This window comes from Echinops telfairi, unplaced genomic scaffold (assembly GCF_000313985.2).
Source record: "Echinops telfairi isolate 266 unplaced genomic scaffold, ASM31398v2 ScPeMD7_7458;HRSCAF=8496, whole genome shotgun sequence".
NCBI classification, from domain to species: Eukaryota; Metazoa; Chordata; class Mammalia; order Afrosoricida; family Tenrecidae; genus Echinops; species Echinops telfairi.
The window spans coordinates 24,031,009-24,059,008 of NW_022111358.1; the positions used below are offsets into that span (position 1 = coordinate 24,031,009).

The window sequence follows — 28,000 nt, forward strand, 5'->3', positions numbered from 1 at the left end:
TTGAGCAGAGAACATGCTTTATTGAGAAGTCGATATAGAACAGCACATTCTACCACATGTGGGCAAGACAGAACTCCGCTCCTGTCAAAGGCCTTTACCCCTAGACATCCCCTAGAGTGAAGTGGCTTTTGCACAAATGTTGACAGTGAATCTGAATCTGGAGGGGAGCTGCCACGGAACATGCTTACAGTTAGCGCCCCAAACCCCACAGTGAGCATCACGTAGTGTACAGAGATGACGAGAGAAAGGCACCAATGACTGGGCTGTGGCGAGGCCCCCCCAGGATGACAGCAGTGTGGCTGGAGACCAGGTTGGGGAGGGTGACGTCATACATCAAAAGCTGTGGAGACAGCAGGTTACAGCGGGCTGGGGAGCCGGGAGGAGCATGTCTACCAGGGCGCGGGGGCGACGGGGAATGGAGGCTTTCGAGGAGAGTGAGTGATCGAGCAAGCGGGCGAGGCACTGTGGGAGATGTGGTCCTTGGCAGGGTGGCGGCTCTGCCTCGCGGAGTCAGGGGCCGAGATGTGGACATGATTTTCTAGTTCTTGGAGGAGGTCGGGACACAAAAATCAATGCAACGGATTAGGACATACTGGCGAGAGCCCACCCTGGTACCAACCAGGAGGGCACCTGCGGCATAATGGACCAGCTCATGTGAAACGGGAGCAGTTGGCAATGGTTCCGGCATCTAAAAGGGGCAGGAGTGAAGGGGAGGCGGCCAGGTCCGGCTGGTTCTTCCTGGCGAGGCGAACCGGCGTGGAGAGCCACCCTGCACTGCCCATGGGCGGCCTCCAGTCTTCTCTCTCCTCCAGGGGCTGCCGGGCTGTCCGTGTCCAAGGAGAATCCCTGGGAAGCACTTCAGAAAGCACTCGGAGCTTGGTCAGCCTGGCACCCGTTCAAGCGGGCCTTTCTAAACCCAGAGGGGTTTAAAAACAGGGACATAAACTGAAAACCAAATGAACCCCAAAACGAATGGAGCTCCCTCCCAGGACACGCGCTGAGAAGCGTTGCCCCCTCCTTCCCCGTCCTCCACAGAAGAGAGGCGTGAGGAGTCACTGGAAAGGCCCCAGTGGTGGCGACCGTACCTGGAGGCCTGGTGACCGGGCGGCAAGAAGCACAATGACAGACAGTTTAGAAGACACAACACAACCTCATGGGGCGCGAGGACGTGAGGAGAACCAGTGACTGGACAGGTACAGTACCATACAGAACTCCTGGGTCAGTGCTATGGGGGCCTGCACGCGCGTCTCACGCAGAGCCCATCCAGGAACCTCACTGAGGCCGAAACAACAGTTCCTGAGAACCAGCGTCTGCAGTGTGCACGAAGGTCGGAGCCAGGACAGTCCTGAGGGGTGGCCTTCCCCAAGGATACTGCACGTGCCCACCACAAGAGCAACAGAAATGACAGACAGATCCCTAGGGGGCGGATTCCTACTGCTGGGTTCGCTGGCTCGGAGCGACAGACACTTTTAAGTGCCCTTGGGCGGGGTCCATTTTAAACAGCTCGGGTCCATGGTCTTGTTGGAGTTGGATCTTTTGGCCTCCTTGGCTATCCACTCATCAATCAGGTCCTGGGGGGACAGGAGACAGGAGCACATGACACACACCGCCAGACACGCCTTCCCCAGAGCGCCTGCTGGCCCAGAGGGAGGGACCCACCCAGGAGGGACCAACCCCCCCCACAAGGAGGGGGGCTTGTGATTTACAGAACACTTTCCTACCAAATCCATTTCTTCCGCCCTGCCCCGCTCCCCCACGAGAGGGGGGAATGTTCTGTATCATACCAGAATCAGCTCGGGCATGCAAAAAGAGGGTGTGCGGCGGCGGCCGGCACCCTCAAGGAGTGTGGAAGGGGTGACACTCCCTCAGCGGGAAAGCTGCTCCTCTAACCGAGGAAACCCACTGGGCGCAGCATCCAGTTGCTTACCTGGAGCTGTGTGACCTGGGGTCACCCACATCTGAGGCAGGAGCTTATCAAAAGCTTCTGGTAAGACAAGGTGGAAGATAAGCTGAACAAAGGCAACACAGGCACCTCGGCCAAACCAAGCCACTAGCCTAAGGCCCTCACCGGCCTTCCCCTTGAAGAGGAGAGGTATTTGCGGGGGTGTTGCTCAGCTAGGCCTGGGACGTGCAGCATGTCTCACCTGTCTCTTTAAAACGAGGTGCTTTCCTTTCCAGTACTTGAGCATCTGGAGGGCTTGCAGAGTGCTGACAATGTCCACAGGGTTCACCGCTGTCTCCTGGCTGATTTCTGGAACCAACAGACAGAGCTGCGGAGAATCGGGCTCAGGGGAACACAGCCTCCTGGCAGTGGCTTCCTTGCCCTTTGAGAACTCCCAAGTGGGCTTCTAGTGGCGGGGCGCCAACAGGCAAGGCCAGCGTGGCTTTGCAAGCCCGCCTCTGACTTTTTAAAACCACCCTGCAGATCCTACTACAAGAAACCACAGCCCATACCTTCGAAATCAAGGTCAAAAGAGAACCCAATTTGGAAATGCTGATGGCAACCTATGTACAAGTGTGCTTAATACAAATGAATGATGGATTGTGGTAAGATTTGTAAGAGCCGCCCACCCCCCATAAGTTAAAAAACAAAAAACCCCAACTTTGTCTCTTCCATCAGAACACAGGTGGAGGCTGGTCTTAGAAGCTCTTGCACGGGCCAAAAAATTAGACTTTTTAGTGTGTGTGTGTGTGTGTGTGAGGGGTCTTTTGAGTGGCCCACATTCAGGGGGACCTTCCCTTCTCCCACCCAGATGAAGCACAATGGGACGGGCCCTGCAGCAGGTTAAATAACACACACAGGAGTGGAAGTCAGAAACATCTAGGGGAACGAACACTTTGGCAACACCCCATCAAAGCGTCACGGACCAACCTTTGATAGAAATCTCTTTGCCTTGGAAATTGTGCAGGTACCGGAGCAGCACTTCTTTCCAATAACTGCGGTAGCTTATGAGCCCCAGATCTGAGAGGGGGCGTTCTGGGGAGCCAACTTTTTCTTCCACTTTGGAAAGCAAATAACCTGCCAGGAAAAACACACACAGCCTTTTTTCTGGCAACACTTCTACTTCCTCAGGGCAAGACCATCGCACCACGCCCTGGGGGTGGCTTCCACCCAGCTACTCCACGAGGTGCCGTCTATCAGTAGCACGTGCTGCCTCCGCAGCAACATAAGCAGAAGGACAGGGATTGGCATTTGCTTTCTGCGGGCATCACACTCTGGAGGGCTTCTCCGAAAACTCTGATGGCAGCGAGGTCCCCTCTGTGTGTGTGCTGGGACAGAGGTAGAAAGCCTCCCATTGTCATCAGACACCCTTGTCTCTCGTTTTCAATTTTTGATCTTTGACACATATTTTGGCACCACTTACGAAGTGGAAGGTGGGGTGGGGGTTGCATGTGTGTAAACCCAACTCGCGTAATGCCTCGAAATTTAGCATCTCGACATGCAACATTCAATCTGATCGACTAGTTGGGAGGATGGACTCAGCAAAACCCATACTCTGGGTGCACTACAGGGCCCACGCCTCTATCTACGCCTCACCCATCAACTCTTTTCATTCACTATTTTGCATTTGTAATCGTAAGATATCTACTGTTTTACTATCTCAGATGGTAAAGAACCAACTATCTGATTATTTTACACCTGGATGACATACATCTGGCAAAAGGAAAGCCCAGGACTCAGGTCAGAGCACTGTGGGCTGGCTGGCAGGCTCCCCGATTTCCAGGGGTTGGCAGTCATGTAGCGAGCCTTCACTCTGTGCTTGGATGTGGTCATCCTCCATGTCCACGCAATGCCAGTCAGTTTGTGCACAAGGACTGGGTCTTTGGAATTAAACCATGTTTGTAAGTGAGAAGCAGGTAAGACTATACCCACTTTCTTCAATAAACAGCACATGAAAAAAGAGTGGTAATTTTTAGATGAAAACTGTGAGCCACAAACCAAACCAATTCGATCCAACCTACCCATATCTGATTTAAAAGTCAACTGTAAAATGCACAGCACGAAGGGGACACCAGAGTACTGTGTGGTACTAAGGACTCGCTTTCCCCTGGGGCACAGGGCCGGAGGAGGGCAGGGCGTGACACACAGCTCACCGTGTCGCTTACATGACACCAAAGTAACAGTGCGGGGACACAGGTCAGACAAGATTGGCAATAAAATGGCAACTGCCGAAGGAAGAGGATGATGATTTACCTCTGTACAGTCTTGAAAATTCCACAAAAGCAGGGTCTTAAGGGTATGTTACCAATTTAAAGGTATACCCCACCCCCCCATATGTCATTGGATCTTGCCCCCTCTTGATACAGCTCTTTGAAAGTGGCTTAAAAATGAGGGCACGCCTCGACCAACTAGAGGAATCCCACGTTCAACTAAACAATGCCACCCCATGGCAAACACTGGGTCCTATTTACTCTGCCGAGGTCTAAGGATCGCCTCTACGGGAGTGAAACCCCAACTCTCGGCAACAGGTCTGCAGTGGTGTGTGTGCGTGCATGTCCTTGCAGAAAGCAGCAGGCGGGGACCGCCCTCAATCTGTGACTACCATTCTCTGTACCTCCCAAAGGAGCGCTGGTGGCACCCAGCCCTGGGACCCACCCGCCACTCGAGGGGGGTAAGACAAGGCACGGTTTCTGTCCAGACCACAGCCTTGGAAACTCCAGGTGGCGCGGTCCCTATGCATCACCATCAATTTGATGGCAGTGGTACCAAAGTGAGGGTCCCACCTGATGCACAATGTGTATCAGGCAGATCGGTGACATGTAGCCTTTCCCCGCTTGTCAGTGAAATAAATACCAGCGCACTTCACTAGAGGCCGGGGATGGGAGACCTCGGCACAAAAAGACAATATTCACATAGCCCCTGCCCTGTGGAAGGACTTAGCGGTTCACTTACTGAAATCAATGAGCATCTTGCCATAGCCCTGTCTCATGTACTGAGGCATGGTAAGGATACAAGACACATTATAGTTGAGAAACGAATTCTTTTCCTAAAATCAAGAGCAAACAGATGAGCAGGTCAGAAGGTGTCCGCACTTCCACAGATACAAAAAAAACAAGCTAATTGCCAAAGAGCTAGCTATCCAGTCCTGGGGGGTGGCTGCCAGGCCCCACGGCCTCGCTGGTGGCCAAAACCACTCATCTCGGAGCCCCCAACCCAATTTCATTTGGAGGGGATAGCCCTGGGCCTCCAGTCACAGAGCAGGGCAAGGACGTGAAGACTACCGAGTGAGGGGGCAGCAGCCCGCCTTGGAGGAAAAGCAGGGGGGCAAGCTCTCCCAGCCTTCATCCCATGCAAACACAGTCACAAAAGATCACACTGTATGATTCATTGACAGGAAACGGACAAAGCAGGCCATTTATAGACAGACAGTTCGTGGTTAGCAGGGCTGGGCTGGGGTGGGGCTCGAGGGGATGGGGACCAACGGGCTTGCGGTCTCTTTCAGGCTCCTAAGCATGTTCTGTAACTGTGTTTATCATCATAGAATTCTGTGACTAGGTTAAAGACCAGTGGATTGTCTCACTTAAACGAATACATCACAATAGCATATAAATTATAAAACAAGATTATTTCAAAACAAAGAGAAGCACAGTCTAGCCTTAAGTCTTTAAAGGTCTAGGCTAGCAGAAGCCTCGGTAAAGCACCAGACCCAATTCCTGTCTCGCTCCACCGACAGCTAGGAGCTGGCTGGGCTCTCACCAGTAATTAGCAGGCAGTTCCAGCCCTCAAGTTCAGAAACAAATAAGAGCTTTTAATAAAGATCTGCAACCATTTTCATTAAACAAGTTTTGATACATGGGCTTGTTTTTCTTTCTTTCCACCCCCACCAATCTCTTCCTGACATCACTGCCCAAGGTGCCACCTCTTCCTGCCAGCGACTGATCCACCCATTTGCCAGTGCCAACCACCCAGCTCTGGCCATTCGCTTTCTTAATCTCCAGATCCTGCTGACCTTGGAAAAATAGCCAATCAGGTGACAGCCAGTGCTGTCAGCGTCTGTCATCACATAGAACAGGAAGGGCTCCACATCATAATACAATGTCTTGTGGTCCAGAAAGAGCTTGGCCAATAGGCACAGGTTTTGGCAGTAGATCTGGAAGCAGAGAATAGAGTTCATGTGTGGGTCAGTGATTTCTGAGCTTATCAGATAAAGGCCTAAAACAAAATATCACCCCATTAGTGTGAACGAAACAGAAGTGGTGTGTTCTGTCCCACAGAAGGGCTTTATGTGTCTGCTTGGCAAGGTGCAACGCAGACAAAACACACTCCGGAGACCGATGAACCACAGCGGCACCGCCTGCTTCCACAAGCCACGCCCCCTTCTCGCCTTTCTGATGCCTCTTTCTTTACCTTGTTTTTCTTGCCATCCACTTCAAACACGGAAATGGAGCCTTTGCGATAGATCTCATCCCCGGGTGGGTGTTTCCAGACACACTTGGCCTGCAAGAGAAGGAAATCCTCCCAGTGAGTCTGCTGCTCCCAGGCGGAGAGGGGCCAGCGTTGGAAGCACAGGGAGACTGGCTCTGAGTCAAGGTAGTAGATAGATTGGGGGGGCGCATCAGGAAGTCCACCCAAAATCCCGATTTGGAAATTCCAGCTTCCACAACGTTTGGAAGCCCCCTCATACCCAAGGCATTTTTTTCCCCACAGCTGTTTGGACAGATTTCCTGGATTATATTCTGGCGTTGTGTCAGCCCAGGAGATTAAAACCATCCACCACGTGAAAGCCAGATAAATAAAAATGCCCTTACTTCTTAGAAACAGCCTCCCGCCAACAGGAAGCTCAGAAGCAGCTAATCGCCAGCAGCTTAGAGTTGCTAAGTGCTTGCCTTCTTACCTTTACCAGTAACTTCTCCTTCCCACCTCACCATTAGGGCCTCTTTTCAGATTAGAAAAGGGACGGATCATGATAAAAACGGTTTCCTTCCCCGCCTCCCCAAGAAGTGTTCTCGGTTACATAAAGAGGAAAAATACTATTACAGTGCCACAGCAATCAAAGCGGCCTGCCAGAGCCTACCGGGCAGCACCGGCAGAAAGCTGAAGTGCACGTGCCACAAGGCAGCCCCTTCCTCAACCTCAGAAACCTCGCATGCGGACTGTTATAGCAGCCGGCCGAGTGTTACAGTAACTGGCTGAATTCTGCAAACATTTACACAAACCCATTCCCATAGAGCCCTTAAAATAGGTATGGCTATTGGCCTGTTCTTAAGAAACATTTTCTCGCAGCTTTTGCCAACTCAAGATCCATCCATGCTGATTTGTTAGGTGTAAATCCAAATACTCATGAACACTGGAGCTGCTTCGAGAAAGGCCCCCCCCTCCACCCGACTCAACAATCACCAAAGCTAGAGCCAATCACTTGTTGAGCAGCCAGAGAAACTCCACTGGAGTGCCTACAGCCAACGCCACGGAGCCAAAGCAGGCAGGGGGAAAGACGGAAGGTTCAGAAACCCAAGTGTCCCAACTCTGACTCAACACACAGAGACCCTCACACTTTCCAAATGCTGACCGAGTCTTTGGGTCAGGTAGAGCAGGGGTTCTCAGCCTTCCTCACGCCGTGACCCTTTCATACAGGTCCTCAGGTGCTGGTGACCCCCAACCATCACATTATTTTCACTACTACTTCGTAACTAGTTTTGCTACTGTTGTGAATTGTCATGTAAATATCTGATAGGCAGGATGTATTTTCATTGTTACAAATTGAACATAAGGAAAGCATAGTGGTCAATCACAGAAACAAATTGCAATTATACATTGTGAAATATTTACTTCTAATAAGGCAAAATAAAATCAATGAAACTTTGTCTTGAAGCATGGTGTAGCTTGGGCAAAAGTCTTCACGCCGGGTACTCCTAGGTGGGCATATCTGCACGTGGGCGGAGACGGAGGGAGGAGCAGTGTCTCGGTTCCTAAGACCATCGGATATAAGTGTTTTCCAAAGGTTTTAGGCGACCCCTGTGAAAGGGTCATGCGACCCCCAAAGGGGTCCAGACCCACAGGTTGAGAACCGCTGGATTAGACCCTTCGGGCTATGTCACTGGTCGGAGTCAATGAATCCACAGACAAGGAGAAACCAAAGGACATGCATGGCAGGCTGTCCACCTCAACAGAAGCAGCGTCTCTCTCCCCAGCTCGCGGTCTACGCCAGGAGCCGGTCCTCCCTGTCGCCACCGTCCTCGTGGTGCATCTCCACCAGGCCCGCCCATCGTCTGCCTACCACAGTGTTGTGTGCTGGGCCCGGGCACAAGGCCGTCACACCGGGTACTCCAGATGGAGAACATGGGGTGGGGAGGGGGCAGCACCACCAGACGGGGAAGATGCCCACGCCCGCAGCACTCAGAGCACAGTCAGTCTCCCTCCTCTCCCTGTCCCTCCACGGCAGAGGAGAAGGTACAGAGGATGGCTGGGAGCTGCACAGCCTCCAGTGAACACACTGTCCATCCGTCCGCTTTACTAAGACGTGCGGAAACAAACCAGAGGGATGGAGACGCTGCACCCCGATGCTGCGGGCACCAAAGGCCCGTGCTGTCAACTGTAGAAACTTCCCAAGTGCGCTTCCTCAACCGCCAGCACAGCCAACCACACTCCCCGGACCAGCGCCGCCCAGGCCAGCTGCCAGGGAGCTACTCAGGCACCCCATGCTGCCCGGCCCTGTCAAATGAAGTTTGTTTTCATCTGGGTTGGGACCCACAAAAACCGCAGGTGGATACAACCACCTCCACCTCCCCCCTCCTCCCCCGCCACCAAGTATGGCCTCCACCCCATGCCAGCATGGCCCGAGGAGCCTGGTGGGCGGGCGGCAGCTCCTGAGCTGGCATCCTCCCGCTCCCCAGAGACAGACGGCTTACCATGTGTCGGCGCAGGATGGTCTGGCTCTTCATGTATTTTAAACAGAACTCGCACATGTAGAGACGCCCCAGCCGGGCATATTCTTCAGGGTAAGGAGAGTGGTACCAGGTGTCAAGCTCATAGCGGCCAAAAGCGATGGTTTTAATCATGTTGTTTCCCTCGGTGACTTGGCCCTGGAGCCTTAACTTCTCCTATTGCCAGAAGTGAGAGGAGAGGTACAATGAATGTATCATCGCTGTGTTCCAGGAGCCCTGGTGGCAGCTCTGTGGGCTACCACCCACAAGGTTAGTGGTTTCCAACCACCAGCTGATCCACAAGAGAACGGCATGGCTTTCTACTCCTGCCAGGAGTTACACTCTCGGAAACCCACAGGGGCAGTCCTACCCTGATCTGACTTGATGGCAGGGAGTTTTGCTTCGTGTGTGTGCGCGCGCAGGAGTCCTGGTGACCCTCTAGAAAAAGCACGAGACTAACCACCAGAAGGCCTGCTGGCATAGTGGTTATGCTTTGGGGTGCTAACATACCATCAGCAGTTTGGAACCACCAGCCGCTCCATGAGGGCTTTCTACTCCCTTAAGCAGTTCTAGTACCGGAAACTCAAGAGTCAGTTCTACCCCACCCTAAAGGGCTGCTATGAGCTGGCACTGACTCGATGGCAGAGGGTTTAACCACCAAGCCAAGCCCAAGGTTCACTCACCAGCTGCGCTAGGGAAAGAGGAGGCTGTCTTGGAAACCCTGCACAGGGTCAGAATTGCCTGGATGGAGGGCAGAGGCTTTGACTTGGTTCTGGTGTGTGACACTCTGTGAGCCTAGGAAAACACCACGTTGGGCACCTACCCATGAGAAACTTGCACTAACATGGGCTTAGGCAAAGCGTACTATTTACACGGCCCAGAGCCACTATCTCCACAGAGTGGTTTCTCTGCTTCCCACCACATTCTGAGCCTTATCTCTCTCACATCAGAATCAAGTCCTTGGTAAAACCTCATTTTTATCAGCCTCGCCAGACTGAATTGTAAATGTACCTACCATCAATACTAACTCCCCACCCTTACAATGAATTTTGGGGGTAATCCACAGCCTTCACGAAAGCCGCATGTATGTGTGTGATATTTATCCACAGTGGCCACACTGCCACCTGCACGTATCAACAAATGCCCTTGAAATGTGAGGCTTCAACCCAAGAGGAAAACGAATTTTGGGAATGATGAGGGCAACAAATGTATAGATGTGCTTTACACAATTGATCTATGTATTGTGATGAATTGTATGAGCCCCAATAAAATGATTAAATTAAAAAAAACAAAAAAACAATTACTCTTAAAAAAAAAAAAAAAGAAATGTGAGGTTCCAATTCAGGACTCTCCATGCTAGGGGTGTGGGAAAGCATTCTGGGCACTCCATGTCCACTCTCCGTAGCTAGGAGCCAGCTAGAGAAATCATTTCCACAGCCCGGATGCTGTTCCTGAGAAGGGCAGGGAAAACCAGCAGCCACCGCTGCCGCCTACCCTCCCTGCAAGTGTTCCCGTGTACTTGAAGAAGTCACTAAAGTCTCTGAGAAAATGAGCAAAGGGAAAAGGTGAGCTGCACCTTATGAACAAGTTTTCTCTGAAAACATCGAGCCTGGGAAATGAGCAGTGAACTCAGCTCCGGGGAATCTTCTTACTCTCTGACAACAGCCCTTCCCACTCTCTCTGACCGGCTTCCTCTATCCTTTTAGGATACATGCAAGGCTGGGAGCTGGGCGCACACACAGAAAAGGAGGAGTTCCGCTTGGGGTCAGGAGGACCCCGGAGGTGGGTTTCTTCCCAGTCAGAATTGCAAACCCCCCACCAGAGGCAAAGGAGCACCTATGGTGACATCTGGCCTCACCAGCACACAGCAAACAGGTCCTGCAGGAGTTCAGGTGGTCAGGAGTAAGAGAAGGGAGGAGGGTGACTAGTTTTAAATAAGAAAGGGCAGGGCAGCCTACCAAACGACTGCTGGGGGGAGGGGCATTCAGGCAGCTAGGCTCAACTGCTGCCCCTCAAATGGACTCCTAAGTGTCTCTCTTGGTGGGTCAAAGTGTTGCTCACAGGGCCTCAGCTGGAAGGTTTTAATACTCACCAAATCCTCGGAAGCCCGGGCTTGCGCTCTTCGGAAGAGATCCAAGTCATACTCGCTCGTCAGGTTTTCCAAGAGTGGCTCCCGAGTGTTCCCGTAGGTCTGCCTGTGTTCCTAGGGAAAGAACCAGCGCATGGCACTCCCTGCTGCGAAGAGACTGCATTTTGAAGCGCACCAACCGGAAGGCTGGGTGCAGTGATCAACTAGTTCGGGCCTGGGACCTGCCAGGCTGCCCAACTCTGCACGAGATACACCATGGGGTGGGGGCCAGAGAGGCCCACCCCCCAGTCAGTCTGCTGCCCCTGCAGCAGAAATCCTCCCACCCCTCTTTCAAAGGTGTTCTTCTCCAAATGGGCACCCAAGGACCAGCCTGCCAAACCACACGTCTTTATCTGGAAAGACGTGTGACAGGACACATAACTTAAGTGCAACACACCCAGAGGCACTCCCACGTCTAAGAATCCCAAGCTCTGGGAGGAAGCTCAAGGACATGCTTGAAGTTTGAGAAGTGCAGACAATCTTAGCCTCAAGAGTGTAAGGTTCTCAAAGCGAAGGGGAATCTCCCGGCTGGTCTCCGTGGTCCTAAGGGAATCCTCCCTTGAATCTTGCAGGAGGCGGAAGGAAGCCACCTGCAATCTGGTGGGAGCGCACAGGAATCAGGCTAGCCTCCTTTAAACAGCTTCACTGAGAATGAAGTCAGAACAGGGGGAAAAAGAAAAGTTGTAGAGCTGGAAATCACCTAGTGTTAACCTTCATGCGATTCATAATGGAAAACAAAAGCAGAAACACAATCAAAAGGACAAACGAAAAAAAGAGACAGTTCTACATAACTGTCAAGACTTACCATCCCAGCCAAATCTCCTTTCCCAAACAGACTGTCCACTGGGGAGAGGCCCCTCTTTAAACCTCGGATTCTAGCCCTTCCCACTGTTGGGGACTCCACCTCCCATCCAAAGAAAGGAAGCGAATGGCAGTCAGGGACAGAGGATGGCAGGCTCATCCCAGGAAGCACACACATCAGCATATGAAGAAACCTTTCACCAGTACAATCGCCCTCTTACAACATCTGGGCCCCAAGTGGGGCATGCTTTTGCATTAGTTAATCCTTCCAGTTTCATAAAGGTTAAAAAAGAAGAGCATTTTAAAAAATCGAAGGCAGTCATTTTCATTATGCAAAGGTGGGTTCAAATAACCGAACCCACAGGACTGGAAAGGAGGTGTTTATTAGATTAAAATTTCAGGGGCTTTCACTTCAGATTTGTTTCCATCTACACACAGATGAAATACCACCACCGGGCAGAAGCCTTACAAAGGGTGACAAGACTCTACACAACAAAACCACAGTGCTGAGCACAACAGAATTCAACCAGCGCTGTGAGGACAATCGGATTCCATTCTACCTAACCTGCGGATTAAGACACCAGACAGAACAGGGGCAATCACACAGCGGTGGACCCTGCAGCCGGATACTCTCATCCAATACAATACCACCACAGTCAAAAGCACCAGCATCTGATGGAGGTGTTTCAGCTACAGATGCACTGCTAACAGTCACCTCACCCTCGCCTTGCTCTATGCATGATTTCTATCATTTTTAAGACAATGCAGTTGGGCCTATTTGGATCTTAGCAAGGTCAAGCTCTGTCTTAGGTGTGTACGAGCCATGATTAAGAATCTATTCTACTGACGACATACAGGAGAAGGGCCAGGTTTCCACGCCCTGGAACAGTCACAGACTCGGAACGCACAGGCCCCGACGGCAGGGTTGCTATGGGATGGCGGGGAGGTGGGTTTCTGTGTAAGAGACTCTTCCAGTTCTAGGAGGCCGGGTGGGAAAGGGTCCGGAAAAGTCTGGGAAAACAGCACTCGAGATGCTAACAATCGTTTACATCTGTTGAGTGATTTGGCTAGTTTCACTAGTAAGGCATACATTAGGATGTTGAAAATAAAATGAATCGCGAGCTAGGAAATTAAATGCAGAAAGTTTTGAAAGGATTTAGGAGAAAAGCCAGAAACAAGAGCTATACAAAAACAAACCAAATAATGAGAACTAAACAAAAGGATTTCAAAAAGTTTGTATTAAGAGCCTAACGATGTAAACAAGGTTAGAAGACGGTATGCCAAAATACAAACTGTGGGAGTTTTCTTCTGTGTAATTTTAAAAACTACTCTGTATTTTTCATTACAAAACAGACAGTACTTTTACGAAACATTAAAAATACCACACACAAAAATATATTCTTGAACATCACTTAATGTCATTTATCATTGGCCAATATCAATTAATGGAGCTCTGTTTTCCACTAAAACAAGTGCACTGCTGCGCGGCCTGAGTGTTTCCTTATGCAGAGATGGCCTAGTAGCGGTTCGAATGGGCAAATGTGACTCTAACACTATAGTGAGGTTTACAAACAACTAAAATAGCCTTTCCAGAATGAGTGGCACGCCACCAGCCCCCGGAGGGGGGGTGGCTGCAGGAGCAAACACCTACTCTCTCACCTGGATCAGGAGCAGTGATATTACCAGAGTTCAGAGCGATTTTTTTTGCTGAGTAAGTCTGGGAACCTATGGCCTCAAGGACCCAAATGAATGGCATTATGTTTTCTCCAGGATTTCTAATCTCCACTCTCTTCTAATCTCTACCCGTCTGGGGAGCACTGTTGTGAGGTGCTCCACCTGCAGTTGTCAAGGACGACTCTGAAAGGGCAGCGGCGTAGAGACCAGTGGTCGAATGTGAGAACATCTGAGTGGGCGCACCCCCAAGTGAACATCCATCACAGACACAGCAGTCAAGGGGCCAAACGACGCCTGGCGTTCCATAAATCTGCTGCACAAGACCTGTGTGAGCACTGAAAAGCAAGGAGTCACTTGGAGGACTCAGTGCACCTGACCCGAGCCCCGGTACTGTCCATGGCCTCGGGCATGTGGGAGCTGGACCCACGTAGACCGGTGCATGTGAATGACTCTGCTCGGACGGCCAAAAGGACAGACAGATCCACCCTGGAAGAAGGACAGCCAGAATGCTCGGGAGAGGCCAGGATGGCAAGACCATTTCTCATGTACTTGGGACAGGTTGTCGGGAGAGACCAGCCCCTGGAGAAGGACAACATGCTTGGTCAAGCAGAAGGACAGTGAAAAAGAAGACCCTCAAGGAGATGGACAGACACGGGGATTCCAACAATCGGGTCAAATACAAGGACAACTGTGAGGATGGCGCCGGACCGGGGTGCCGGTAGGAGTGTCCTTCTGTTGTACACAGAGCCCCCCTGACGGCACCTGACCACAACAACTGTGGACTCACCAGACATTTCTCCTTCTGCTCTTTGCTCAGACCAGAATTCCTTTTCTTCCTGAGTTCGGCCACCTTCTCCTTGTATCGCAGCTGCCTCTCGGTTGGGGCCTAAAAAGAAAAGGCTAGAAAACTGAATATAAGGTTAAGCTTCACAATGAAGCGTGTGTGCGCATGTACCCACGCTAAAAAAAAAGGGGGTGGTGGTGGTGGTGGAATAAAACAGAAGTGCAAACTCCAGTGAACACTGGATATCCCAGAGCCCCACGGTGAACACCAAGCCAAGCTGAAAATTCCCACATGGGTACTGTCCTCAGCCAGGCCACTGTCCTTCCTGCCAGTCAATATGGGTTGATACGCAAACTTAGTGTTTTATCCCAAACAGAATAGAAATTAAGGATGGAAATTTCCATCAGAGCAACAAGTATTAAAGATCATTTAAATTCAACAATCACTTACTGATGGCTGTCCAAGTACTGATGTGATCAGCAGTGATACAAAATGAATTAGAACCCAATACAATGACGAAAATTAGCTACTACTTAGGGAGTGCTTATTTGTGCCATGCACTGGGGGTAGATAACTTTACCGTCAGTCAATTTAGCTTACTCCCTTAACTACACCTGTCCAGATAAGTCTAATCGACCCCATCTTATTAAAAAGGAAATACAATGAGAGACATTAGCAGACCTGCCCCAAACCACAAAGCCAGAGAAGAAAAGACTGATCGTCTGAAATCCAGATGTTTGGTTCTAAAGCCCTTTTACACTCTTTTACAGCCATGCTTCCTCTGCTGCACGGTGCCCTCCTCACCCACCACCACCACCCACAACAGGCTTCCACCGAACCAGCTGTGTGCAGTATGACGTGACGAGGGCCAAACGTTCTAGCAAGTTACAATGAGGATTCAGAACGGAGAAATTATTAACGATGGGAAGAGATTTGGGAAGAATCCTAAAATCCCTGAGAGCTGCCCAATGCTCTGATATACAATGCCTCTCTTTTTGGACAGCCAAGAGCATTCTCGACAGAAACACAAGAGTACAGATGGAGGCATGGAGAGAGAAACCAGGAATCAGGTGCAAAGCCTCGGCGCTGCTCAGGGAGGCCTGGGGAGGCCGAGGACGAAGCAGCATCCTAGAAACCGAGGGAACATCGAGGCAGAAGAGAGACGCACAGACAACAGGTCACAGACGCTAATGAGTCACTGGTAAGTCTGGAAACAAGCCAAGAGGGGGGCTCTGAGGGCCAACGACATCAGGCCACGAGAGGAAATGGAGCGGCAAGTATAAGCAGCTTTCACTTGTCAGGGTTATGCGTATCGTTATTATTAGGAAGCAGGAGGCTTTCATTTATAAAGCAGACAGGTTTTTATTTGGTAAACATGTTTTACTTGAAAAGCAAACACAATTCGAAGTCTCTGGTTTCAAGATCAGTTACTCTGACAGAGCGCAGGAAAACAATCGGCATGGATAGGCCTAGAGAGTTGGGGGGCAAGGGAGAGCCGACACTTGGATCTCTAACTGAATGGCAAGAGCTTCAGCAAGGCCCGTACCTGGTGCCTGGTTGCATGCCTGTTGTTGTCATCTTGCCTGTGGGACAGCATCCTTTCTTCTATCTGCTTATCCCGGCTCTGGGCTCTCACCTGCAACCATCAACAACGTCAATAAATCCGCCTGCTACTAAGACTACATGTATTTAAAGCATCAGAACACAATACTCCCTTGGGTTTACATTGTACTTCTTATTTCACAGGGCCGGCATATTTATTATTACAATCTCTACATGGAAAAGATGGCAAGTTGTACATTCTCTTCTTTCTCAACCACTAGCTGAGAATCAGAGACGTGAAATGATTACAGCCAAACGGTGCTAAAGCCAAGATTTAACTCTGAGCCTGGACTCTTTCCACCATACACAGGATTAAGCAGTGAGGAAGTGCAGGGACAGAGTGAGGAAATGCAAAGAGAAGGCTAGGAAACCTGGGCTCACATCTACACAAGCCCTACTTCTGTAGCTCGTAGACAAATCACATTCGCTCTGAAAACCTTCAATTCCATCACCTGGGAAGTAAAGGTTCCTATATCCAATTTCTCCACTGAAACTGTGGCATCAAAACAGAACTTACATTCCCCCACAAACCTTCCTCCTATCCACAAATAGGTCCACTGTCTGTACAATCAATCAGGCCCGACACACTTGAATGTCATTCCTGATTCCCCTCTCCTCCCTCCTCAGAGGTCACATCAAATCCATCAGTGAGTCTAGTAGACTGCTCCTTCTGCAAAATTCACCCTCGATCCAGCCAATTCTTTCATCGCCACTGATACAGCCTGCACCCAGGCCAGCACCTATGCCAGGACTTCTGCACAGCCTTCTGCGTAGTTAATCTGGCTCCTTCTAGCCCTTTCCCACACACTAGCAAGCAATGATTTTTTAAAAAACTGTTTTAAGAAAGTATATTGCACCCCTGATGAAGTCAGTCCTCCAAATGCTGTCCACTGCCGCCGAAAAGACAAACGCAAAATCTGCAAGGTCCTTCACGGTCCCGCAGAGCCTGTGCACCTTATACTTTTAACTCGCTCATCCCCTAGAGCAGTGGTTCTCAACCTGTGGGTCGTGACCCCTTTGGGGCTCAAACGAACCTTTCACAGGGGTCCCCCGATTCATAACAGTAGCAAAATTACACTTATGAAGTAGCAACAAAAACAATGTTATGGTTGGGGGTCACCACCACACGAGGAACTGTAAGAAAGGGTCGAGGCATGAGGAAGGTTGAGAACCACTGTCCTAGATCTTCCCTTGCCTTTTGTCCCAGATCCAATGCCATCTCCCCAGGCAGGTCTCCTTGCAGAAACAACTCCACCCCTCCAGGCACTCTCCGGACGCCTCCTCTTGTTGCTCCTCACAGCATTCACCATTAGGTGACATTCTGACTTACTGATTATATATAGACAGTAAGTTTTCTGGCCCCCCATAGGAATGCCAGGCCCACACAGGCCATCTTTTCACCTCATTCACTGAAGCCGGGGTAGCTTTTCCCAGCGTCTGACACATGCAGCCACAGAAGGACAAGCCAGAATAAGACCGGTCTACCTCCCAGCTCAAACCTTTCACTGGAAAACTCGAGGGAAATCATGTCTTTGTAGGTACTTTCAAAGTTCTACAAGACTTTATAAACATGAGTAATGTATAAAATCGTTTTACTTGGGATTCTTAGTTTAATAAAGACAAATCACCTTTCATAAATTCTCCTGGTCCTCCAAGTCCATTAAAGGTGGACTACATTGACCCTAGTAAAAAATAAGGGGGGAGGGGCAATGGCAGATTAAAGATACAAATGCTGCCTCTCTTTCTTTCTTTTAGAACTTTCTATCAAAATGGAACATTTTCCTTCATTTTTTACACAAATACTCAAGGTAACACGTTGACAATGCTATAAAAAATTCTGAAAGTTATAAAGAAGACTGTTTATGAGAAACCAGCTACAGTATCAGCTCTTTGTCACTGAAGGTAGGCGCAAAGGACAACTCACAAACCGGGACCAGAGCGATTTGGAGGAAATGGTAGCGAGCGGCTCAGGAGGTGGCACACAGGGGGCAGCTGTCCCTGTTGTGAGCTGGTCTCCAAATGGACAGGTGACAGGAAGACAGACACTGAATCTTACACAAAGTAGAAGACGGTGCCTTGTGTCGTCAAAAGACTGGGACTGAAGAAGCGTGACATGAAGGGTTCTCGACCGTAAAATCCACATGAAGCGTTGAGAGTGGACAGCACCTTGTTGGAAGACTAAAAAACACACTGAAGCCGCTTCCCCCACGGCGGTCTACTTACAAACAAGATAACGGGAACCGAATGTGAGTCATCTCTGTGGGGTGCCGCTTGGCCAGGAGCACTCTGGGGCATCACGCTCCCAGTTCCAGACTGTCATCCGGCAGCAGCGGCCGGAGCACCAGGTCTTTTCTCCCCGGGGGCCATTGGCGGGTATGAGAAGTCTTCAGCTGAGGAGCCACGTGCTGACCACTGGCCACAACCGGTCCTTGACGCTAGCTCAAGAATCTCATTTTCCTCAGAACGGAACTCACTCAGATAAAACCCTTTTGCCTATGACCCCAAGGCTAAGAACCAGTGACAAAAATAACAAATAACATTGATCTGACCATTTTGGGTAACTTGCCCAGACACTACCGGAACAATCTAATGCATTCACTTCCCACACCTGCTTCTCCCTGTGTGTGCTTTGGCTCCACCCTGGAGCGAGGCAGCGACAAGACAGGGGCAGAGAAGGTCTTAGGTGCCACTCCTCAAGGATCTGTCCCCCTCAAAATAAATAATGTATCAATCATTATCGCCCAAGGCCAAAGGCAACATAGGAGCAACAGTGTTTGGGAATTTCAAGGAATTAGTGACAGAGAGAGAGAGGGAACATGACGCAGCAGAAGTGGGCAAAGCCGGAGGAGAAGCGGGCAGAGACGGAGGAGGAGGACGACGACGAAGGGAAATGTGAACGCAGCAGAATGGCTTCGCGGATTTCAAAGCCCAGAACTCGGGGCATCAATACTGGACCCCGCCTCTTGATGCCAATGATTCCTGAGCGGAAGAAGCCCCCCACCACCGCGCGGGAGACGATATTCAGTGGAAACAATCAGGCCCGAGAGGCTGACGGTCAGCATCGCTGCAGATAATCTCCTTGCTAAAGCCTCTCGAAAGGAACTCTAAACCTGCGTTTGCCTCGGCTGTTTGCCAGGGTCTCTGCAGCGCTAGCGCAGGGCTGAGGGAGGGCGAGCGGAGTAGAGACGGGCGACCGTTACCTTGCACTCGTCCGCTGAGAGGTTATGGTAAAGCGGGCATCCTGAGATGGAGAAATGTCGCTCATGCTTTCCTGTCAGGTGTCCTGTCACGGGAGAGGAGGAGAAAGCAACATCTCAGCAGAAGGGAAACCGTCTGGAGGGGCCTCTGTGTGTGCGCCCTCGTCTTTATCGACTGTCTCTGGCCACAGACGGAATCCCCCAGCCAAACGCTTGTCAGGGCGGTGGGCGGCACGCGTGACGGAGGCTTTGCTTCCACACGCTGGGTCATGAAGGTGGCGTGCAGTTCGAGAAAAATGATGTCCCTTCTGTACGGACAGATTTCTCCCGTCTCGAAATGCTAGAACGCCGTACCTTGTAACAAAGGGACAGATTACCAGCAGGAACATTTTCTGTTGTTGGAACTACACTGTGCTAAGTTATTAATCAAATCATACACAAACACACACACACACACTTTCTGTTGTTGGAACTACACTGTGCTAAGTTATTAATCAAATCATACACACACACACACACACACACACACACACACACAGGTGCACTTTTCTTTCTACTGGGCCATGCCGGCCAATTGGAATTTAACGGCTTTCAATGACCAAAAGAAAACGTCCGGAAGTAGGAAACAGGTTCCATAAAGGTAGACACTTTGGTAATCTTGAACTAGATGAAATATACTCTTTTAAGAAGGAGAACTCCTGCTCTTTAAAAGCTGAGGCTTCCATGATTCTGGGAGTTTAGGCTTTTCTTAAGATGGGAAAACACGAGGAACGACAACGCTGCTGTGGCCCACTGCCTTGAGCCGCTTCTGCTGATGAGGCGAGCTGTGCCACCTGAGGTGACCAAGGCTACACCCGGGCACATCCCCCTTCTAGGGAAGGCTACGTGTGCCAGCCTCTCAACTAGCCGTTGAGCGCTTGACCCCTCGGCCCTGGGCAGCGACTCACTGGAACAGTGCAGCAGCTCAGGGTCTCTAAGGAGCAGCTCTGCCGTTCTCCCTGTTCAGGGGGTTTTCTGAAAGCACCAAGAAAATGAGCATTACTAGCTTTTCATAAATCTATTCAACCAAGAAGTTTCTAAGACAGTTAAGATTTGAGAGGGCTAGGGAGACCACGCTGACGATTGCTTTTTTTAATGGCTAAGCTGAATCGCAAATGGTTCACCTTTGGTTACATGGAAAGAAGACATTCATGCACTTTGGGGTAAAGGAGATACTGGGATTTTAACGTGTATTCCGTTCGCTTTGGATTGGAGGGAAACCGGGCATGCAGGCTGCCATTTGTTTTACGGCTGTAACGTTAACAATGTGATGTTAACAATCCATACAATTCAATAGGGTCACCCTCATTCCATGGAAAATGTCAGTGCTTAGCAAGCTTACTAAGATACTGAGTATTCCAACTTCTGAGTAAGTGATTCTGAGTCCATTTTTTTCATAAACACTTAGTACTTTTATATCCCCCCGCCCCCCATTCAAATGAATGACACTGTTTTGCCAAGGGCAAGGAGACAGGATCAAGAACAAATTGGGAAGTTCATACTTCCCAAACTGACAACCCATTGGTAGGTCGGAGTAAATTTTCCTCTGGTGTAACACATTTCCCTTTCCCGGTCTGGGCTAACAACACATCAACAGCAGTTTTCCCCAACTTTCCTTTCCTGTTTCCCAAACATGTTCATCATTTTCCTGCCCCAGGCCCTTAGCCCTGACCCCACAATGTGTCCCCCCCCCCATAGATACCTGGCCTTCTACCCCACAATGCCCCCCACACACACAGATACCTGGCCTTCTACCACAATGCGCCCCCCCTCCCCCCGTAGATACCCAAATGATTCATTTGCACTTTTCAGGTCCCTGCTCACAGGTCACAGAAGAGGGTACTTCTCTGAACATACAGGCAACACCCTCCCCTCTCAACAGTCCGCACTTCATTTCCCTGCATGGCATTTATCTCCAGCTGATGGGCACATGGATTTACCGGTTTCTCCTTCCCCGGCTGGAATTGAGAGCAGGGCATTTGACATGTTCGTAACTGCATCTCAAAATGTACGACAGAGCTGGACACACAGTGACCGTGGACTCAACAGTATGCAAACTAAAAGCGACCACGCTGGATGTTAAGTACAGCTTCTGACCATCGTAAGGGTGTTAGCCAGCTCCTGGACGGATCGTATGGGATCTTCTGTTCTTAGTTTTCATGACTTTGCCCCAAGCCAATTAATTTAGACCTAAAACAATTCTCTTCCTTTCAGTGATGACTGCTGCGGATCCGGGCGCTTTTCCTCTATGAACACCCGTTGATAGGCTGAAATCTGAGCAACCACTGCTAAGGCTGCAAATAAAGAGAACAAGCCTGCAGCAACTGACTCTTGTTTCATCTGCTGCTGGACTCGAAGGCCCTTCCAAAGGCTGGATGTGAAAAGCAGCTCCCCTCAGCAGTACGGGTAGTTCAAGGATTCCCAGACACTTTACTCTCCCTTGTCTGAGAAGAAATACTTTTCTCTTGTTCACACAACTAGGAGTACCTGAGACGTAACTTAAGTTAGAAAAGGCCAAGGTCTCACAGCCTTTTAAAACCAGGTGCGTTTTGAGAATACACATAGAATCTAGACACCAATCCCACCGGGTCTACAGGTGAAATTCAGTGGCACAGTCGTTCCACCGGCTCTTAATAAGAAACACAACGCGTTTCTGGGTCAGCCCAGTTCGACGAGCCCCAGAGCCCAACGCACCTAGAGAGTTGCAGCCTGGAGTGGGGCACTTCATGTTGAAGTTGTAGCTTTCGTGAAAGCGCCGGCGCTTGGGGCGGTGAGAGAGGTCACTGCTGGAGTCCTTCATCGACATGTCCTTGGACATGCTCTCATCGTGGGACGCGTTGGGGCTGGAGATGTCGATGTCAGACTCGGAGGAAGGTGCGTTTCCAGTTGGAGTTCGAGGGGGAGACTCATCGTGATCAGCCGTGGTTTTCGTTTCTAAAGCAAAAGCAGTTCGTCAATCTGGTGAAGGGTGTTCACGTACTTAAAAGAGTTTATTTTGCAACAAAGTTCCTGGGCTTCCCAGATCCTGTTTCTATGGTTTGATCAGGAACTTTCACCTGCTTGTCTACTCTCAAGTGCAGGATCAAAGCAGTTAGAAGCAGAGCTCAACAGGTCTTCAATCTGGGCCGGTGAATTAGGACAGCAAAAGCTTACAACGCCCACTACTTTCGGTCACTGTGGCTCAGAAATGCTGACAGCAATGCACTAATAAGCACGGCCACAGAAACCCCGATTCAAGGCTTTTTCACCCGTGCCTGTGAGGGCCCCAGTCCCTCCTTCCTATTTCAAATCCTCAACAATACTCCAGTATAATAAAAGGGAGGCCAGCAACAACATAGGACTACTCTAGTGCCAAACTATCTTAGCACGTATGAGAAGGCATCAGGCAGACAGCAATCCCTGGCAGAATTCACACCCTGCCCGGCCGGCCTCAGTGTCACACCTTCACCCCAGGGTCTCCTTCCAGGCTATCAACCACATCCTCTGTAGCGTGCCTGCACTGTGCCGTACCCACTCACCTCGATCGGAAAAATCAACCACTTGCTCGGTTTCTGAGCCAGATGAGCGAGTCTGCCGCAGGGGGTACTTTTTCGGGGTCACTGGGGTGGGCTGCTGCTGACTGCGGGTCACTCTCCTGGTAGGGTAAGTGGGTTCCTCCGTGCCAAATGACTGCAAATTTCGAACAGGGCTGGAATCTGATTCCAATTTTAAAAGATAACAATGACATAGTTAAAAAGGAGGAAATCTGTTCTTCTACACATGTGTGTGAAATATGTGAGAATATAGGTGGTACCCCTCATCTTTCGCAAAATCCAACAAACTCTTAAAAGACCTGTTTTATTAGCTAAAACACAGGCAAGAGTGCCTAGCCCAGGTCTGGAGATGCTATACAGTGTGGTGTCAGGGTTTACAACCGGGAATCAAGACTGATCACCATCCACGCTATCTGCAGCCTCTTGGTCAAGTTCATCAGTTTCCTGATCTGCAGACTCGGAAAACCACAGTACGGCATAAAGTCGTTATGAAGAGTAAGCAAGATACTGTTCTACAGCAAGGTGTCCAAGCCCCAAGACAGAGCGTGGGCTCTCCCTCTCAGCGCATCCTTTCTCCCGTCCCTTAACCCGCCAGAAAACAGTGGCTCAGTTATGACTGGCATACCGATACACACACATGTCCTTACTTTGGGACTTATTTTCTTCTTGATTACCCTCTCTGGCAGGTTTAGGCAAAATAATAGTCATAGACATGTACGGATTAGGCAAAAATATAGCTATTCACATTCTTTTGAAGAGCAAAGTCTATTCTGACACACACAGCAGTCGAGATGGCTTTAAAAGGGTGGGGGAGAAAAAGGAAATTCAAAGCTGAAATGAAAGCAAATTTTGTACACAAGAACAAATTCGATCAGGGTCTATGGTTATCTTGTAGATGTTCTAATAACAAAAGCTCAAACTCAGCTTTACGGAGAAACAAGTTAGCACACCGCAAAGTTATCAGTCTGCCCGCTTCTAGGGCAGCCACACGGCATGGAGCGGGGTGTCCACCCACAAAGCAGTCTAAGTTTCACTTTCAAGAGACTCATCTTGCACAGGCTACATTGCTAAGTGGAACTTCCTCTGTAATTAGTCATTAGACACACAACGAACACACACGCACACATCAGCTGCCATTAATCCATTCTGACTTGTGGTGACCACCCGATAAGACATAGACCAGCCCCGAGTGTTTCCACGGCAGCAGACTGCCCCATCTCCCTCCCATGCAGCTGCTGGTGCATCCGCAGCACTGATGCAACCGAACGCTGCACCCATGGCACCACCAGGCACCCAGTGTCCACACACTTTCTAGCTATTGCTCATGTCTGGGACGAGGCCAATGGCACTTTCTAAGAAAGAACACACTGCCCCATCCTTTGCACGCACCCTGAAACTTCTGAGGTGCCTCACCCTGCCTATCACCAGATTCTGTCATCTGCACCCAGCCAAGAGGTCAGCTTCCACGTTAACAGAACACAAGCCGCACTTGGTCGGGAAGAGGGCACCTCTTACCTTGCGAGCTCTGGCTGAGCCTGGCGGAGGAGCGGGTGACTCTAGCCGACCGGCGGGAAGTGCCATCGCTCTCTGAACTGTCTGTGTGCTCGAGATCTGTAGAGAAATCGGAATCTTCGGTTCCATCTGAACTACTGCCTGCATTCCTCTGTAACACCACAGATCCGGACATTAGCACAGAAGCATTGACTCTGGGTTTGTATCAATACTGGAAATAAAAAGCACCGTGAGGCTGAAAACACCTGGGGTGAACCTAAGCAAGGCTTCCACACCCAGCCCACCTCCCAGCCCAGAGCCAGTTTCCCTTGACTGAGGACATGGTATGTGGGACAAGCTACCAGGCACGCAGCGGGTGCCAGTACAAGGAGAGTCAGTGGAGGAAGACGAGCAATGCTCTACTATCACAACTTCTGAAACAAGTCATGCACCAGAAATAAAAACACCCAACAGTGAATGGTCTGGCTGGCATCAGCGTGCGCCTGTGGAAGGCCATGGCATGGGGAACAATGTAGGGAGGGGGAAGCTCCCTGCACCTTGGGGAAGCTTTTGTTCCATGTCTTCATTAACGGCTATCCCCTTCACAACGAAAACCCAAATACTATTTCAAAATAGCAATGGTCAGCAGACAGCTCTGAATTGGAGAGAACTTACGCAGAAAGAAAAAAGGTCCAAATTTCATGTCATCTATCCTGAAGGTTTCTCCCCTTGATTAATAGAAAGTGCTGAAAAGGGCAGTTTGCAAATGAAGGTGTTCAAACAGTGCCTCAAGTGAGCATCTTTCCAATCCATGATTAGGGGTCTATGATTAGCCTCAAGGATTTTAACCCCACCTGAGGCCACTGAGTCTATTCTAACTCATGGGGACCCTGCGTGAGATTCCTGAGGCTGTGAATCTTTGCTGGAGTAGATGGCCTCTATCGGCCTCCACTTCCTCCAGAGGAGCAGCTGATCTTAGATCTGAGCAGTCTAGCCCCATCAGGGCTCCCGAGCTACAAGCATAACTTGGAAAATGAGGTCATTTGTATTTGGAATTCACAATTTTTAAAAAATTGTTAGCAAGTCTTTGTTTTGCAGGTTTTTGAAGAGGAAAACCTTTTCACACCGATCCTAAAAATACTCCCCTCAAGCAAGACCTTAAAATTTCCACAGCAAAATATATACACGATGGCACTAATCAGATGTATAAACTACAGTCTCCAGTTAAGGATAGATCTTGTCACCAAATAACACAAACTTGTTTCTTTGTATTTGGTACTTGGTAATACCCCTGTCTTCCTGCATGTGGTGCACCTTAACATGAATACCTCATGGCAACTCTATGGGACTGGGTAGAACTGCCACTGTGGGTTTCCAAGACTGTAACTCTTTACAGAAGTAGAAAGCCTCATGGTTCTCCCCCTGAATAGCTAGTGGTTTCAAACTGCTGACCTTGCAGCTAGTCCAACCCTTAACCACTATGCCACTGGAAAGGGCTCGATGGCAGTGAGTTTGGTTTGGAGCACTAATACCAAGTGCCACCTTGAGTCATTTTAGAAGACATTATAAAAGTAGAAATATCTATTTGAAAGCCTCTAGGACAGTTCTCAACCTGGGGGTCGCCTAAGACTATCGGAAAACACCTATTGCTGATGGTCTTAGGAACCGAGATGTCTGCAGCCAGGTCCACCCACATGCAGATACGCCCACCTACGAGTACCCGGTGTGAAGACCGTTTGTTACCCATGCTACACCGTGCTTCCAGACAAAATTTTATTTACTTGCAATTAAAAATAAATATTTCACAATATATAATTACATAGTTTTTGTGACTAATCACCATGTCTTAATTATGTTCAATTTGTAACAATGAAAATACATCCTGCATATCAGATACTTTACATGACGATTCATAACAGTAGCAAAATTACAGTTATGGAGCAGCCACGAAAATACTTTATGGTTAGGGTCACCACATGAGGAACTGTATGAAAGGGTCGAGGCGTTCATTAGGAAGGCTGAGAACCCCTGCGCTAAGGAAACAAGAGGGACCCCAGTGGCCCGGTGCACGAAGTGCTGGGCTGCTAAGCAAAGGGTGGTAGCTCCGAAACCACCAGCCACTGAGAAGGGGGTGGCAGTCTGCAGCCACCAGGGTCGCAGCCTCCGGAACTCCGTGGGGCAGTTCTACACTGTGCTGAGGGGTGCTGGGCGTCAGAATCAACTCAATGGGAGTGCACGGGAAGACGCGCAAAATTCCCGCAGAACCAACAAGAGTACTACCCAGCTTTTCAGAGTTCAAGGGTAATCCATCCGGAAAGGAACTGCGACCAGGGGAAAGTCGCAGAAATCCAAGGGGTTGAAGGTGGAGTCTGAATCATCAAGGAATTTGAGTCCCTGGTCATCTCTGACCACTCCTTCCTGGCTTGACCCCCTTCTCTCTCTCCCATCTACCATTTCCCACGGCACTTACTATAACGCGCTAAGTAAAGAAAGGCCCTTTAACAGTTACTTCCATGTCTGTTCAAACCACTACCGTACAGTGATTTTTTTTAAGCCACGGGTCATGTCTGATTTCTTTCTGAATCCCTAGCAAGCAGGAGTCAGTAAGCATTTGATGAATTGGGCTAGTTGTGAATTTCTGATTCTGCCGTTGCAAAGGCAGTTTGGGGACACCACTAGGCTTCCGTTTGCTCGGACGTACAAGTGGAGGGCTGTTTCCAGATGCTACTTTAAGTCCCTTTTAACGCTAGAAAGTTTCTTTATTTTCCAAAGTGCATTCTGTGGGCGCTACGGCGCTACCAAGCAAAGCAAATAAGGAAAAGGTACAGCTTAGTCGCAACCAGTCTGCGCGGGATGCTAAGGATGCAGCCCCGGTTCCTGCTGTCTCAATCCTCAGCTTTGTTGTGTCCACCTGGGGGGGAGGGGGGCCAGAGAAACGGAGGCCTCCCAAACCCCGCCTCTACACCTATCAGCATCACCACCCGGAAGGGAGGAGACTCAGGCCACCCAATGGGAGTCCGGCTCCACCGCGCCCCTCGGGACAGATGGCCGAGCCCAGCCAATGGAGAGAGGAGGGCTCTTTCCCTACTGCCAGCTGCGGCGCGGGAGGACGAGGACCCGGCCCCGGCCCCGGCCCCGCCCCCGCACGCGGGGAGGTGACCGTTGAGCCCAAACAGGCTGTGTCACCAGCCAATCGATAGACTCCTTGACGTTTCAGCAACCAATTAACGGTAAGAACGCCTCCGATACAGCCTAGCAGTGGGCGGGAATAGCTGCAAGCTTAGGCCGAGGCCAGGGTCGGGCCCACATTTTTCTGTTAGGGGTGCACAAGCGAGAGGGCATCGGAGCCAAGTTCGGGGGAGCAGGAAGTTGGAGGCCCATCCCTGCCAGGCGTGGCCAGCGAGGTCACGTTGCTCTATCAACCGGCCTTAGAAACCCACCATCCTTCCTCTCCCGTTCCTCTCACCTTCCTGCGTGGCATTGCCGGCGGCTGCGGCCCGATGATCCCGATCCGGGCAGCGGCAGCAGCAATAGGCACGGTGGCTCCTGCGGGCTCCGTGGCGGCCTCTGTGGCAGTCCCAAATCTGCGACGATCCCAAGTGCCTCCTGCCTCCCAGCGTTTAGAGCCCTCTGCGCAGGCGCCGCGGGCTGAGGCGCTTTTTCCTTCACTTCCTGCTAGGGTCAGGTCACCTGACGTTGTCGGCCCCAGAGGATGATGGGAGATGGGCGTGGCGTTCGCGCCCTTGGTGAAGCTGCTGGGCGCCATTTTGGACCTGGGCAGATGTGACCTCGCCGGTAGGAACGAGCGCCGGCAGGTTTTTTTAGTTAGGCTAATGGCGCCCTTTATGGGCGTGGATAGCCGTTCTTGTTGGGGCAGAAGCCTAACAGT

General features: G+C 50.3%; 1 protein-coding gene across 4 annotated transcripts; it reads right to left on the minus strand.

Moving 5' to 3' along the window:
* Positions 1–27,727, minus strand: KAT7 (lysine acetyltransferase 7). 4 transcript variants are annotated; one of them, XM_004707066.2, is made up of 15 exons: positions 27,578–27,727; positions 24,136–24,283; positions 22,606–22,782; positions 21,782–22,021; positions 19,052–19,134; positions 15,796–15,885; positions 14,253–14,351; positions 10,955–11,065; positions 8,848–9,039; positions 6,350–6,439; positions 5,952–6,092; positions 4,895–4,988; positions 2,873–3,019; positions 2,145–2,251; positions 1–1,571 (listed from the first exon to the last, which is right to left on the minus strand). In XM_004707066.2, exons 1-15 carry the CDS (start codon positions 27,590–27,592, stop codon positions 1,470–1,472), a joined length of 1,836 nt encoding a protein of 611 aa, XP_004707123.1. In that variant the 5' UTR covers positions 27,593–27,727; the 3' UTR covers positions 1–1,469. The 4 variants fall into 4 exon arrangements, with proteins under 4 accessions (XP_004707123.1, XP_045155556.1, XP_004707124.1 ...); XM_045299621.1 differs by having other exon boundaries at positions 24,136–24,343; XM_004707067.2 differs by lacking the exon at positions 15,796–15,885.
* Between the last annotated feature and the right edge of the window lie 273 nt (positions 27,728–28,000).

Bases quoted from the DNA above. Each gene is read 5' to 3' on its own strand.
- KAT7 (XM_045299621.1), bottom strand. From the start codon at position 24,307: ATGTCCGGATCTGTGGTGTTACAGAGGAATGCAGGCAGTAGTTCAGAT. The intron at 22,022-22,605 runs GTGAGTGGGTAC...CTTTTGCTTTAG, and splicing joins GGTTGATTTTTCCGATCGAG to AAACGAAAACCACGGCTGAT. The intron at 4,989-5,951 runs GTCAGCAGGATC...TCTTGATTTTAG, and splicing joins TGATTGGCTATTTTTCCAAG to GAAAAGAATTCGTTTCTCAA.